General features: G+C 47.5%; 3 protein-coding genes across 4 annotated transcripts; 2 read left to right on the top strand and 1 right to left on the bottom strand.

Annotated features, from left to right (window-relative positions):
• The first annotated feature begins 1,425 nt into the window (after nucleotides 1–1,425).
• SYF2 (SYF2 pre-mRNA splicing factor) lies at nucleotides 1,426–4,238 on the top strand. Its single transcript, XM_037380290.1, has 7 exons — nucleotides 1,426–1,740; nucleotides 1,841–1,960; nucleotides 2,382–2,507; nucleotides 2,736–2,853; nucleotides 2,974–3,064; nucleotides 3,655–3,753; nucleotides 3,850–4,238. Exons 1-7 carry the CDS (start codon nucleotides 1,441–1,443, stop codon nucleotides 4,013–4,015), a joined length of 1,020 nt encoding a protein of 339 aa, XP_037236187.1. The 5' UTR covers nucleotides 1,426–1,440; the 3' UTR covers nucleotides 4,016–4,238.
• A 712-nt stretch (nucleotides 4,239–4,950) lies between these two features.
• Nucleotides 4,951–9,861, bottom strand: RSRP1 (arginine and serine rich protein 1). The gene is made up of 6 exons (XM_037380289.1): nucleotides 9,657–9,861; nucleotides 9,503–9,558; nucleotides 7,708–8,337; nucleotides 7,230–7,384; nucleotides 5,932–6,015; nucleotides 4,951–5,481 (listed from the first exon to the last, which is right to left on the bottom strand). The coding sequence occupies exons 1-6, from the start codon at nucleotides 9,743–9,745 to the stop codon at nucleotides 5,299–5,301; spliced, it is 1,197 nt and encodes a 398-aa protein (XP_037236186.1). The 5' UTR covers nucleotides 9,746–9,861; the 3' UTR covers nucleotides 4,951–5,298.
• A 202-nt stretch (nucleotides 9,862–10,063) lies between these two features.
• On the top strand, nucleotides 10,064–13,585 carry TMEM50A (transmembrane protein 50A). 2 transcript variants are annotated; one of them, XM_037380015.1, is made up of 7 exons: nucleotides 10,064–10,153; nucleotides 10,536–10,648; nucleotides 11,053–11,165; nucleotides 11,562–11,629; nucleotides 11,836–11,928; nucleotides 12,770–12,830; nucleotides 13,103–13,585. In XM_037380015.1, exons 2-7 carry the CDS (start codon nucleotides 10,556–10,558, stop codon nucleotides 13,146–13,148), a joined length of 474 nt encoding a protein of 157 aa, XP_037235912.1. In that variant the 5' UTR covers nucleotides 10,064–10,153; nucleotides 10,536–10,555; the 3' UTR covers nucleotides 13,149–13,585. The 2 variants fall into 2 exon arrangements, with proteins under 2 accessions (XP_037235912.1, XP_037235911.1); XM_037380014.1 differs by having other exon boundaries at nucleotides 10,069–10,153; nucleotides 10,544–10,648.
• The last annotated feature ends 952 nt before the right edge of the window (nucleotides 13,586–14,537 follow it).

Raw genomic sequence — 14,537 nt, 5'->3', positions numbered from 1 at the left:
TCACTAGGTTGGGTTTCTGGATTTTTTTCCCTCTGACTTGACTCCTTGCTGGGTAACACTGTATTTGATATTTTTAATCACTCAGCATGCATCAGAGTTTGGCAGCAGAAGAAAGTGGAGTTAAAAGAGAACAGAGATAGTTCCCGTTTGCCAGGGCTGCCTGCCATTGCCACAACCCCTCATCGCTTGTGCTGCGTTTCCCTCTGCTGGAAAGTCACGAGCCGCAGCTGACAAGATCGATTTAATAAACTTATTGTCGGCTGGCAGTTAGTAACCTTACAGGGTTTGGATCATTCCTTCAGAGGAAAACAAAATTTCTGAACCCTTCTACCGTTACTGTATAAAGACATTAGAAATGCATACGCATGGATGCATTTGTACGTGCGTGTCAGTGTTGTTGATAAACCCTTACAATAAATCTACATTTGGCTTTGTAAGTCTGGAAGATCCAGGCCACGGCAGCAATATGGTGGAAATTTTTACTTTCTTTGCTCAGTGGTTGAAGCAAAACTTTCCCTTTTCTGTAAGAACTGCAGCTTTCTCCCTGAGCAAACCTGTTGCAGGTACCCCGAGTGGCGCTGGCAGGGCCGAGCGGGCAGGCAGCGCAGGCAGGGATGCCGTGGCTGGATTCCCACCCTACTCCAGGCCCGGGCGGCGCAGGCAGGGATGCCGTGGCTGGATTCCCACCCTACTCCAGGCCCGGGCGGCGCAGGCAGGGATGCCGTGGCTGGATTCCCACCCTACTCCAGGCCCGGGCGGCGCAGGCAGGGATGCCGTGGCTGGATTCCCACCCTACTCCAGGCCCGGGCGGCGCAGGCAGGGATGCCGTGGCTGGATTCCCACCCTACTCCAGGCCCGGGCGGCGCAGGCAGGGATGCTGTGGCTGGATTCCCACCCTACTCCAGGCCCTACCCTGGATCCCGCTGGTGCTTCCAGGTGAGCCCCGGCACAGCAGAGCTCAGCTGGTTCAGCTGCTTTCTTGCTTTGCCTGTAGAGTGCGCATCACCCCATCGATTCCTCAGAAGGAGAAAAAAAGGTTGATTAACAGTGTTTATTAAAGCATGGAGGCACTTCCAGCCCGCAGGAGGCTGCCGGCCCGGCCATTGGCATCCGGAATACCGGGGTAATGTAAAGACTGCTTTCCAAAGGGCTCCAAGATGCAGCGACAAGGCTTTAAATCTGCCTCCATAGGTTAAAAACCAGGAGAGTCAGTGTTTTTCATCTTCTAATCCTTGGCAGAGAGGAATGCGGCCCGCAAAGCCCGGTGCGGAAGGCCGGGCCCGGCCGCCTCAGCGCGGCCCTTAGTGACGGCGCGCCGGGTTCCCTTCCGGCCCAGACCCGTTGACGAGGGCGGCCATCGCCCCGGCGGGAGCGCAGCCCCGGGCCTCTGCGGCTCCCAGGGGGCACAAAGCCCGGCGAAGCGCTGAGCGGCCCGGCTCGATGGGAGGCGAGCCCTTCGGCACGCTGCCGGCCCTGCGGGAGGCCCGCGGCCCGTGGCAGCCCCAGGCGCTGTGCGTGCCCCAGGCGCTGTGCGTGCCCCAGGCGCTGTGCGTGCCCCAGGCGGTGCGGGGAAGGCGGCGGCAAGGGGCAGCGGCTCCTCCCGCCCGCAAGGTGGCGCCCAAGCGCGGCGGCCGCTCCCCGGCAGGAGGCGAGTGCGGCCCCAAGCGGAAGCGTCTCTCGCCCGTGATGGCGGCGGCGGCGGCGCTGGGCGGGTTGGAGGCCCCCGCGCCCGAGGGCGAGGTGAGACGGCGGCGAGGGAGGGGGAGGGAGGGAGGGGGGGGAGGGGGGGGGCGGCCTGACTCCTGTCCGGGGACCGGTGGCTGAGTGTGGGTTGTTTCAGGGCTCCTCGGGCTCGGAGGACGAGGCGAGGCCCACAACAGCGGCGGCGGCGGCGGCAGCGGCGGCAGAGCAGAAGCGGGAGGAGCGGCTGCGCAAGTTCCGCGAGCTCCACATGATGCGGGTGCGGGAGCGGGGCCGGGATCAGGACCGGGAGTGGAGCCGGTTCCTGCCTGCGGTGCCGCAGGTCCCGGGGAGGCAGAGCCGAAGGGGCGGCTGGGGTGGCCCGGCCCGGGCGGCGCTCCCGGGGGGAGGTTGTGGCGCCGGTTTGCTGCTCCCGGCGCATAAGCGCACCCTGCCCGGCCCCGGCCCCGTCCGGCATGAACGGGCCCTGGTTGCTTCACCCCTTCGCCAAATGCAGCGTTTTGCCTGGCCTGGCCCCCTCTGGGACCGGCCCCCCGGGGCTCCCCTGTCCGTGCGGGGGTTGCCAGGGGGTCCCGTGTCCGTACCGGGGGTGCCAGGGGGTCCCTGTCCGTGCGGGGGTTGCCAGGGGGGTTCCCTGTCCGTGCCGGGGGTGCCAGGGATAACGAACCGTTCATTCCCAGAACGAGGCCCGCAAGCGGAATCACCAGGAAGTGGTGGAAGAAGATAAAAGACTGAAATTGCCAGCAAACTGGGAAGCCAAAAGAGCCCGGCTGGAGTGGGAGCTGAAGGTGGAGGAGAAGAAGAAGGTAACCAGACTGTTACAGCTCCCTGCACTGACACCGAGCCCCCCTCACAGTGGCTGGACAGGCTTGGGAGCTTATATGGGTGTTATCCCCCCAAAAAATCCATTTCTTAGACTTGTGATTATCTAAATGACTGTCCTATGCTGGAGGTTGACTGGACCGATCTAGGTAGGTTAAGTTTGATGCTTGGCCGTTATCGTTAAAACTGAACCGTTTTTTGTGCTGGGTTAGGAATGTGCAGCGAGAGGAGAAGACTATGAGCGAGTGAAACTGCTCGAGATCAGCGCTGAGGATGCCGAGAGGTGGGAAAGGAAGAAGAAAAGGAAGAATCCAGATCTAGGATTTTCAGGTAATGGCTTACCTATGGAATGGTCTGTGTTCATAGTGACAACCTTTGTTAGTCTTTAGCTGCAAACCGAACTATGAAATAAAAACCTTCACCTTGACACCAATTTATTTTCTTCCCAAGATTACGCAGCTGCTCAGCTGCGCCAGTACCAGAGGTTAACCCGGCAGATCAAACCTGACCTGGAGCAGTACGAGAAGCTCAAAGAGCAGTAGTAAGTAATTTATTTCAGTCATCCGGTGCAGTCTGTGGTATTTCTAAGTTAATTAGCAAACACTGAAGACTTAACTAATCGTTTCAGCACGTGTATATTCTCACATATACTGTAACATTAAGTCTTTAAGATAATCATAAAACGCATGGCCTGGTACATCTACTCAGCAACCCCTGCTTCAGCAGTTGTGAGCAGTAGTGGTGTCATCAGTGGGAAGAAATACTTTGTCAATTAGATTATACTTAAATGCATGAGTAGATTACTCGTTTCTCTGAGCGGGTTTGGGGGGGTTTTAAGCAGCCTGGCATGATTTAAGAACAGACTGACTCGGATGAGAACTCACAAAGTTTGCATTCAGATGGATTTAGCATTTCAGTGGGTTTCTGGATCTTTTGTAGACACGTGCTAGTGTCAAAATAACAAAAAGAGGTTGAGTTTAGTATCAGCATGTTCTCACCTGAACCTTGGATTCCCACAGTTCAGTATGAGTTAAGTGCCTTGAAGGGTTACGTTAAAAATCAGACAGAAGCAGTGAGCTCTCAAAGTGATCAATACAGCTGTGTACAGTGCCGCCCCTCTCTCTTGTCCAGTGGTGAAGCACTTTATCCCACATCTGACAGTCTCCTCCACGGAACTCATGTGCCGTCTAAGGAAGGCATCGATAGAATGGTGGCAGATCTTGAAAAACAGTAAGTAAATTCCAAGATGTGTGACACAGCAGCTTTGTGTAATCAAATCCACAGGATTCACCCCCAGCTCTTCAAACACTGCCCTTTGTCTTACAGAATCGAAAAGCGTGAAAAATACAGTCGACGACGTCCCTACAATGACGATGCAGACATCGACTACATTAACGAGAGGAACGCCAAGTTCAACAAGAAGGCAGAGAGGTTCTATGGGAAGTACACGGCCGAGATTAAACAGAACTTGGAGAGAGGAACAGCCGTGTGAACCCATGCCTCAGGCAGAGCACATACAACTTAACATTGCTTGGGGGATGCAGTATCAAAAAACCCACTTTGTAGTCCTTATTAAGCCATTTTTAAAACTAGTAAGTATATTTAATGTAACACAAGTAGTTTGCATAACAACTTCAGCTGTATACAGCTTTTACTTGCTCTAACCACCTTTTCATCTGCAATTTCATGTTCTCAATAAAGTTCTCTGTTTAGAATAAACCTTGTCTTCATTCTGCAGTAGCTCAAAGTCCCCAGGAACACTTTTTTTAGTGAGAAGCAGCACGTGGCCTTTGTGAAGCAGCAGCTGGCTGTGCCCGAGGTGGGAGGTCAGCACGGAGCAGTGTGTGCACAGCACAGCCACCCCGTTACCGGCAGCAGAACGGCCCATCCTTCCTTACCAAGAGGGCAAGGGACTCTCAAGCAACCAACTTGCTGCAGAACTCCTTTAATTCTTACATGCATTTGCCAGCCTCATCTTAGCAATTTCATAATTTTAAGTTTCCAGACTGGAGCAGTGAAATTCCATTTTAATAGCTATTTCTAGGAAAAAAATCCTTTAAGCGATTGCTCCAAACGCATGCAGCAGCCCCTTTACATGCCTGCATGTTTTTCTCCATAGACCAGAGGTCACAGGCAAGGCACAGAGCCCAGTACGCTGGGCCACTAAATTCGGGTGCTCTGAAGCTACCAGCATCGTAACTTGTGTGCTGATGTCACATGAAGCCTCTGCCCATGTCACAACTGGCTTCCTGCCTTACACAGCCAGCCTGGGCAGGAACCGTTCCAGTGTAAGGGCCCACTTTCAGAAAGACATAAAAATTACCTTCTGTTGCACTTGGTGGTAACCACGTGGTAAGTGAAAGCTACGCCTGGACACAAGCACACTGGGGACAGTCCGTACTGAGCACAGATCCAACACTCGACACGTTGAGAAGCCAGTGCAAAAACTAAACTTTATTCACTTAGAGTAAACAGTTACACAATGTAAATCAAGAGTTCAAAATAACAGCTACCGAAACTATTGTTTAGAAAAAGTTACCCACCTGTAAGTTCTAGTCCTTTAAAGCAATACAAAATATTTACAAATATACACAAGATTCCCACCTGTGGCTTCTGGATCATTGTGCTCTATATCTGAAAGAGAAACCTAAGATTCCAGAATTAAGATCTCAAAATAAATACTCGGTATGAACAAGTTTTTAACCTGATAAGAAAATTTTGTATCACTACTGAAGTGTGCATAATGCTGCAGTCAAAGACAGTGAGAAAGACAGGCTAGCGTGCCCGGAACAGTGCACTTTTAGGTGAGAAGTTTAGAAATGTTTTCTTCTCTTCCTTCTTGACAGGAACCCACTGCCCATAGGGACTTCCCTTTCTGTCATCTTCTCTGCCTGGAGAAATGGCTGGTTCTTTAACATGGCTCACTGGTTTCTGTAGTACTGGCTTTGCCATTGTATTCTGGAAAAAGAAATTTCCTTTAAAAATCCCAGAACAAGGAGGAGTGTACTAAAATCTGTCAACTTCAAGAGGTTTATCTGTACTGGTAAAACATGTTTTCTTTCCAGTTCATGGGAGACTTGATGCCTACTGAGTATCAACTAATAGACACAAGATTTGGGGAAGTTGCTTTTTCCTTAGTCTGCGTTACTAAAACGTGTAACTTAAGTTCTGGTGTAAACTAGTTCTGCATGAGTCTGTAGCACAGTGCAGATGTTCAACATTATTAGGTGCTGAAAGGTCAACATTTTAAACACACTACAGCAGTGTGTTTACAGTGCTCTATCTAACCCCTCCAGGAAAGTCATTACAAAATCATTTAAGATCTTTATTTTGGCAACCAATGCTGGGAAAAGGCTAACACAGGAAGGATGAAGCACTGAACTTCCATCTTGGGAAAATCACACTTACATTAGGACTGAAAGAAATGCTTCTCGGTATGGTTGCTCTCTCCATTCCACTCTTGGTCATGTCTTCTGCTAGTCTTCGGGGTTGCTAGAGAAGAGCATGCACAGCTTAAGTGGGAGGATAGATCATTCCATGCAAGTTAAGGCAGTTACTAGAGAGTATGATCTTTCTAGTAGAGTTGTTTCAGAAATTTACATCAAAAGTAGCTGGTAAGCTACTAAATACGCAATCCGATCGATGTTGAACTCAATTCAAAAAGCATTCAGTATTTTTACTAATGGCATCGACCAATTCACATGTGACCTGACACCCATGCCCCAGTTACAGTTTTAAAAAGGATTTAAATGATTCAAAGCATGGAGTGCCATACAGCACAGTCGTGGCAGAGCAAGCTGCATTAAGTTCTGCATATCCATCCTGCAGAGCCTGGGATAACAACAACAAACTTATCTGCAAGTGATGCAGGCCTCTTCTTCTGTACTCTCTCAACATCTGGAATATATTGCATATATTATGAAAGGGATGCCTGTACCATTTGTCTAAAACCCTTAGTTAAATTTACTTCCATTTGAAATAGCAGTATGCAACTGGTACAAGTTATTGCAGTTTTGTACTAACCATGAATCAGATTAACGCACTGTAACAACACAGCCAAACTAAAATTCAGGTTTAAGCTGCTCAGGTTTCTCCCTCCCTTAAAATTCACAGCAGCTACAGCCCACAAGTCCCTTAATTACCAACAGATTTTCTTCATCATGTCTGGAACCATAGTCATGATTTCTATAAGACAGAAATAAAGTATGTAAAATGCATTGTGTGCTTGGGTATGTAATTTCTGGGAAACAGTTTGTTGCACATGAAAAGCTTTTAACAGTTAAAAAGGGAAAAAAAAAATTTAACCTTTAAGAAAAACTCCACACTAAGTCTGGTAAGAAGACTCCTTGTTTTAGGTCAGAAACACATGAACTAGTGTAATTAATGGCCAATATCCTATTAGAAGAACAACTCAAAAAAACAAACTACATTCACCTCTCCTTTCCAACCTGTCAGGACTGGAAAGCCTGCACGTACTCAGTGGATTAACCACTTCTTAAAAAGAGTTGATAGTATTTTCAGCTTATTGCAAAGTCTACAGTGGTTTCTAGAGCAGATTCAGCGTTCTGGTAAATCTGCAGGTTTTGTTCAAGGGTTTGCATTCATAACCACAAACCCAACAGTTAAAAGCTATAACACATCCATGCAGATGACAAGTTTTAAGAAGTGTTTACCTTTTCATTGAGAATACTCCTGTTCATACTTACCTCAGCTGACTCTCCAGGGTCTTCATGATCTTGTTTTTCATTTTTTATCTCTTTGGTAGGAGAAACAATCCTCAAGCTTGCTGGCAAGACTATGTTATCAGTTCCCAGAGCTTTTGCAGCATTAGCTTTCGCAATTTCCAGGAGTTCCCTCTTGTCTGCAGAGGGGAGGAAAAAAAAAAGCATCTTCTGTTTAAATCAGTATGTGCCTACTCATACAAGCCTAAAAACTGCAGGTTTACTATCACTACACCTACATAAGCATCAGCTGTGATGAAATTTCCTAACAACTTGGGAGATTCAGCTTCAGTTGAAACACAAAGAATATGCTCTGAACTATTTTTTTTAGACAGATAACCACACAGATATTTTGTTCCACATCACCATTACCAGTTATGCTTTATAAAGCAAGTAAACAGATGAGAATCTGACAGGTTAAATTGTATGTTCTGAGGTTCTCACACAAGAGTCAAGAAAGTACCTTTTTCACTCAAATGGAGAGGTGACCTACTCCGAGATCTTGTTCTTGACCTGCTTCTCCAGCTCCTGTAAGCTTCAAGATATATTGTTCGCCCAAACCCGTAGTATCTTCGGCCTCTTGATCGTGATCTGCTTCTCGAATAGGACCTTCTGTAATACGATCTTCCACGGGACCACGACCTACTGCGTGATCTATATCTTGGAGGAGAGCGGCGGTACCACCTGTAGTGCCTGGCATGGTGCCTTCCTCGGTACCTCATAGAGCCGCGTGATCTCGACCAGCTTCTGGAATATGAACGTGAGTATCTTCTGTACCTTCGGGAACCACTTCTTCTAGCCCATGACCTTGATCTGGATCTGGACCGGCTCCAGCTCCTTGAGGAAGCTGAAGAGGAACTACTTGAACTGGACCGTGAACTGCAAGAGGATCTGCTAGATGACCTTGTCGATGACCTGTCACAGCTCCTCTTGGATCTCAGAGACGACTCTCTTTTCTTTGGTGAGCTGAGGGTTAAGTCATCCATGCAGCCTGTCATGTCATCAGTTTTCCTAACCACCGTTTTCTGCACGCCAGTACTTTCAGAAGCTGGTTCCGTTTTTATTGTTGTTCTGCAACACCCGGTCTCTGTTCCTGTTGTGGGTGGGGAGGAGGAAGTTCATCATTTATATGCATCAAGTCATTTATACAGCAACAACATACATTGTGACACGCAGGCAAAAAGGTCAAGGATAATTAAACACACCAACAATTGTCATCCAGTTTATCAGCATTTTTTGCGCGTGACAGTTAAGTTTCCTCATTTCCTCTCCTGTAGCCAGTCTTCTATAGGAGATTTAAAAAACGCTTCACTTTAAACCATGGGTAGTTCTGTGCAGAGTTTTGAAGAGAGGTTTGTTTGTGATACCCTTCATTTGCTAGGTGAGCACACACCTTTTGTAAAAGGCGTATAAGACAGTATCTTTCCTCCTCCGGACAGAATTTTCAAGGAATTTTATCTTCCATCTATTCTAAATGCAGCCTGTTGCATCTACAATGCAATGTAACCATTTGCCTTCCAGACCAGTATAAATTTGACAGTTTTCATCTGCAGTTGTACGTAAGTTTTTTCCCCCCAACAGGGAGGAAAAAGAAAAAAATAGTACCTTCGAGGTACAAAGCAGCCACTTCCAAATCTCGAGTGTATCACATTACAAAACTATCTGCACAACGCTGCACACCTCCCAGCAGCGCATAGAGCAAGCTGCTATTAAAAACATTCTACGTAGCCACTGAAAAACACAGCTAATGGATTCACTGGACATGACCTGTACAGAATCTAAGACTTGTTAAGGTTATATATTAATAAATAAAATGGCTGTCCCCCTAGCGGCAGCCATTTTATAATTACAAAGGTTACTGTAATCTAGGGCGTAATTATCTGATCATCAGGACTTAAACCCTGCGCTACGTCACCACTTTACAGTTTAAGGAAGCTTGCTCTGTCACAAAATGTGTATTTAGCGTTCACTGTAAACCTAAGTTACCAAATCATTCTTAATGCCTTACTGAAATCTGTAACTAGGTCCCACAGACGTTTGCAACAAGCATTCCCCTTACTGAAGGGAAAGTTTCACCGCTTCACCTCCACAAGGGCCAAGGTCACGCAGAGGGCACAGGTAAAACAAGACAATGTGGCCTCCAACACCCCCAACAGGTTTCCAAGCCCGGGAATACCTGGCACCCCAGCGCACCCTCACACCCCCGGCCGACCCACCGGGCCGGCACCGGCCGTCAGAGGCGGTTTGCGGGCACTTACCGCTGGGAGCCGCCGGGCACCCCCGGTGCTGGTTGCCGTGAGGCGTCTGCGCGCTTCTGTAATAAAAAAAAAAACCAGCGTGAATAATGTGTCCCCTCAGCGCGGCCAGCGGAACCTGCCCCCCTCCCAGCACCCCGAATAACCGCCAGCTCACCGGCCGCAGCCCGCCGGGCTCCCCCCGCACGGGTCCTGCTCCAGCGGCGACGCCTGAGGAGACAGCCCCGCTTCGTGAGTCACCCCCATAGCGAGCGGCCAGACCCCTCCGCAACCGCGATACAGCCACAACAAGACGCAGCCCTGACAGAACCACCGCCCGCTCCCGCCACCCAGCAGCGACTGAGAGCGGCCGAGAAACTTCCAGAAACGTAACCACCCCCCCGCCCCCCACCCCCCGGTTACGCAACGGGCTCAGGGCGCACGCGCAGCGCCTCAGCCCCCGCCCCGCCCGCCCCCCTCCCCAGCGCTGCGGCGCATGCGCACCACGAGCCGCACGGAGCGGGGGGGAGGGGGTGCGCACCCGGCGCGCCTGCGCGGGCGGCCGCGCGGTCTCGTGACTGCGCCGGGGGGCGGCGCATGCGCGGTGCGCGGCTGGCGGCGGGGCGGGGGGGCCGGTGCGCGCGCCGGGAGCCGCCGGTTGTTCGCCGCCCTGAGGTAAGCGCGGAGGCGGTGTGGGGAGCCGGCCCCGGGCGCGGCGGGACGCTTGGCCGCCGCCTTCTCCTCTTTCGGAGTGGTCGCGGCCCCGCTGGATACCCCCGGCCTGGGGTGCGGGAGGGCGGTGGGGCCCCGTCCGAGGGCTGGGCGGCGGTGCCTCCGCCTCCGCTCTGAGGCTGCCGCTTCTCCAGCGATTTGGTGGTGGGTGCTGCTGGCCACGCTGTCAGCTGCTCCCTTCCCTAGGGAAGGGGCCTTGGCTGTGGGATTTTCAGGTGGCGTTGAGCAGTTCTGACCTGCTTTGCGAACTGCGCGTTGTTGCGTGCCAGCTCTTGATGTGTGATGAGTTTCCCCTTCGAAATAAACGTCTCTTTTTCTTCTGTAGTTCTTCAGAGCCCAGAAAAAATGTCAGGTTTTCTTGAGAGCTTGAGGTGCTCGGAGTGTGTTGACTGGGGAGAGAAAAGAAACACGATCGCTTCTGTTGCTGCAGGAGTGCTGGTGCGTACGGCTTCTCTTACATTGCTTTTGGGCTTTTTTAGATGTTGTCAGCTGTCGATGAGCTAAAAATTATTAGCTGTTTGAAGGTAAAAGGAAGAACAGGGATACGTTATCCTTGTGTGTAGCAGCAGGGTTAAGGATGAAATGTGTTCTGGGTGTTTGCATCTGTGTATTCCTTAAGTTTTGTAGCTCCAACCCATGTAATAACTGTTGGAGCAGGTAAATCTCTGGCTTTGCATTTAACCTCATTCCTAAGTTGATAGCAAAGTTAGGTATGCTATCAGTTGACACTGGGCTGGAGACTGTAAGAATGATTTTATAAATATTTTTTTCTAGAGCAGTCTTATACGTTGTTAAAAGCCCGTATTTTAAGCTATTGTGCTCTTTTTTTTCCTTTCTAATAGTTTTTTACAGGTTGGTGGATAATCATAGATGCAGCTGTGAAGTACCCTAAAGTGGAAGACTTCAACCATTCATACCATGCTTGTGGGGTTATAGCCACTATTGCATTCCTAATGTAAGTGTAATTTCTTGATCAGAGCTGCATACCCCTAGAACTTATTTTGCGCAATTAATAAAAGAACGTATAGTCTTTAAGTGGAGAGGTAACCAAGAATAACAAATCAAGCTACTATCAGAGTATCTCTAATATTTGTCTTACACTTACTGATACAGTAAGGAACCTTTTTAAAAAATCAAGCGTGTTGTAGAAGTCCAAGTCTTATTAGCCTCTGGAGAAATGCTTTTTTAAGTTTTAGTCTTGTCCCTTTTTAAAAAAAAAATACCAAAAAATACAACATCATCCTTTTTAGGTAGGTTTTTGAGAAGTCTCATATTCTTCCTGTTGTTTTATAAACATTTACTTCTGGCTTTACCTGTGTTTACCCAGTTTTATCCTGGTTTGCTTGTACAGGATCAACGCGGTGTCTAATGGACAGGTACGGGGTGACAGTTATAGTGAAGGCTGTCTGGGACAAACAGGTACGGTGCTCTACGCTGTTGTGTAGCAATAGATCTGTGAAGCCATTCAGTCTTGGAAGAGGGGTAGGAGCTGTACCAGCGCACGCGTTGCGTGTCTGCATGTAGCTCTGTGTGTCATGGAAGGTGCTCTGAAACAAAAGCATGCTGAAAGTCACAAGCATCCGTACTGGGGCAGAGGCACAGAACATCCATGTGTCTTTTTTAAGGTGCTCGGATCTGGCTGTTCATTGGGTTTATGATGGCTTTTGGATCTCTGATTGCTTCCATGTGGATCCTTTTTGGAGGCTATGTTGTTAAAGGTAAGATACAGTGTAGAATGTGACCTGATTCATTTTTGGAAGTTCTAAGTATTTTAAATTACTAGTGAATTTTAGAACTTATTTTTAGATCATTTCTAGGCAGGCCCAGTTTTAACATTTTCATTGCATGTGCACCACTATTCTATACTATCTGCTATTACGTGGACTGATTTTACCTACTACTAAGTCACAACTAGCCTTGCTACAAACACCGGTCTTGGTCAACTGGGAACCGTACTGATATAATTAAACTGCTGCAGTTACATGGGAATAACTCCCTGGGTGAACACTAATTCCCAGAACAAAAATTACTGATTTTGTGCAAATTACTCCCAAAGCCTGTACGCCAAATTAGCAAAAAGGAAAAAAATAAATTTAAATTAATACTTCAACACGTACCATGGTAACAGTTTTGAGAAAGACATGAAAAATGCAGTGTATTATCTTTGTTTTTCAAAAGGAAGTTAGGTCGCTTAAGTAAATGTAAAAATATTACTTGTACCTGGAGCTGAAGTGAATTTCAGACTAGTCAGGCCACACCGGTAGTTTTGTTTAATTTACATTCTCATCAGCTTTGGCCTTACTCAATTCACAGGGAATTTTCAAGGAAACCTGGGTGTGTTAGTTGCATTGCAGTGCTAATGCGCAAATATCCGTACGTAAATTAAACCGCCCACAGCAGGGGGGCTGGAACTGGATGATCTTTAAGGGCCCTTCTGACCCAGACTATACTGTGATCTTTGATAACATGGTGCGGTTTAGTGCTTCTGAAATGTTGGAGATGGGCTATGCTTGAAAATTACTTCAAAAAAATTTATGGCGATTTTTTTTCTTTTGTTAGAAAAACCAATAGTATACCCAGGAATAGCTGTGTTTTTCCAGAATGCGTTCATCTTTTTTGGGTAAGGCTATCTTCCTTTGTTCATTTCTTATCTGAAACTTGCTGTAATCTGCTTTGGTTTTTTTTCTTAATGCCTGTTTTATAATTAGACATGTGTGAATAAACTGCTAGTAAAGGCAGTAGATCTCGGGGATCTGTCTGCATAGGTTTTGTTGCAGGACCAGGAACTGGCTACAGACACTACAGCTCGCTCCCTGAAATCATGTATTGAAACTACTGGGCATTTGATTTGCTCCATGATGTACTCATGTCCCTTTATTCTGTTTTAAACAGAGGACTGGTCTTCAAATTTGGTCGCACGGAAGATTTGTGGCAATGAACACGCCTGTGGAAGTGCGTTGGCCATCCTGGTTTTTTTAACTGCACGCTCCCAGAATTTTGTAAAACCATTTTGTAAACGGTGACCTTCAATTATGTCTAAAGCTAAACCAAGGAAACCTAAATCACAGCACTAGAAATTCTGGTTCTTCTATGTTCAGGTTTTTTTTTTTAAACTCTTGTATGTTGATTTAAATGTTGTAATGTTTTTGACAAATGTAAAATTGCTACAGCAATGGAAGTCACTTTTATGATACCATGTTTGCTACAGGTAAATAGTATAGTGGAAAATGGATGTATTTAACCAGCTGTTTCTATGACATTATTTACAAACCTTACAAGACTTACTAAAAATGCTCTAAAACAACTTTTTAACATATATTTATTAAATACTTCCTGTATCTGGACAATATAACCATTTCTTCAATTTAAAATTTACTGGTGTGTGGCTTTTCTTGCATAATATGGAACTATGCTGCTTTGAGATTTATTTTTTTTTTGCTCCTCTCCCTGAATATTTAATTTATCCTATGGCGATAATGAAGGAGTCTCTGGTGAGTAACAACGTACTGTTGCTGTGGATAGTGCAGAGGCACGAGTACAAATGACATAGTGGCTCTAGATGGAAGTAGCTCGTCCACAAAGCTTGCTGTCAACTATTGTCTAACTCCTGTTAAAAAAAAAAAAAAAAAAAAAGGAAGAGTGCTTTTCAGATCAGACTTCTCTCTTTGCCGAAGAGTACTCCTCAGACCAGGCACGGTCACTTCCAGGGAGAATTTTGATCCTGTATTTGCCCCTTCCTCTGCATTCACCTGGGCTAGTTGCTCAAGAAATCAGTGATGAGAGAGATGGGGCGGGGGGAAGGGAGGGAGTAAAATACGATTCCTTAAAAGCAGTCCTGCTAGAAAGCAGCCATTTCTGTTGCAGAAGTTGTGTTTGGGTGGTTGCTGGGAAGTTAAGGAGCACAAACTGAGCCTGGATTACACCGCTACACAGGTCGCAGCGTGTTAATGGTGAGGTAAGGTAACTGCGGAGGTGTGTGTCCAGGCTGAGCGTCACCGCCAGCCCGTGGGAGCCGTGGGCAGCTGATAGATCAGGCAGATCACCGGCTGGTTTGTGTCTGGGAATCAGAACAACTGTCCGTTCCCCTGCAAGTCATTTTTGGTTACATGAAACGTGTCTCACACTTCTTGAACTGTTCTAACTTTGCTGAATCCCTAACGAATGAACGGCGGTCAGCATGCCTTGCTGCAGTGAGTGGCAGGGAACTCACGCCTTGTCTTCAACACCGTGTTTTTCCTCATTATTTTTAAGCCAAGTGTGCTGAATAAATAAAAACAATCAAATTTTGACTTTTTTATTAGGTAAGCATTTTGGAAAGAGATTTTTT

Source organism: Falco rusticolus, chromosome 3 (assembly GCF_015220075.1).
Source record: "Falco rusticolus isolate bFalRus1 chromosome 3, bFalRus1.pri, whole genome shotgun sequence".
Lineage (NCBI taxonomy): Eukaryota > Metazoa > Chordata > Aves > Falconiformes > Falconidae > Falco > Falco rusticolus.
The sequence above is the reverse complement of the archived record's forward strand: the minus strand, read 5'-3'. Positions and strand labels throughout refer to the sequence as shown.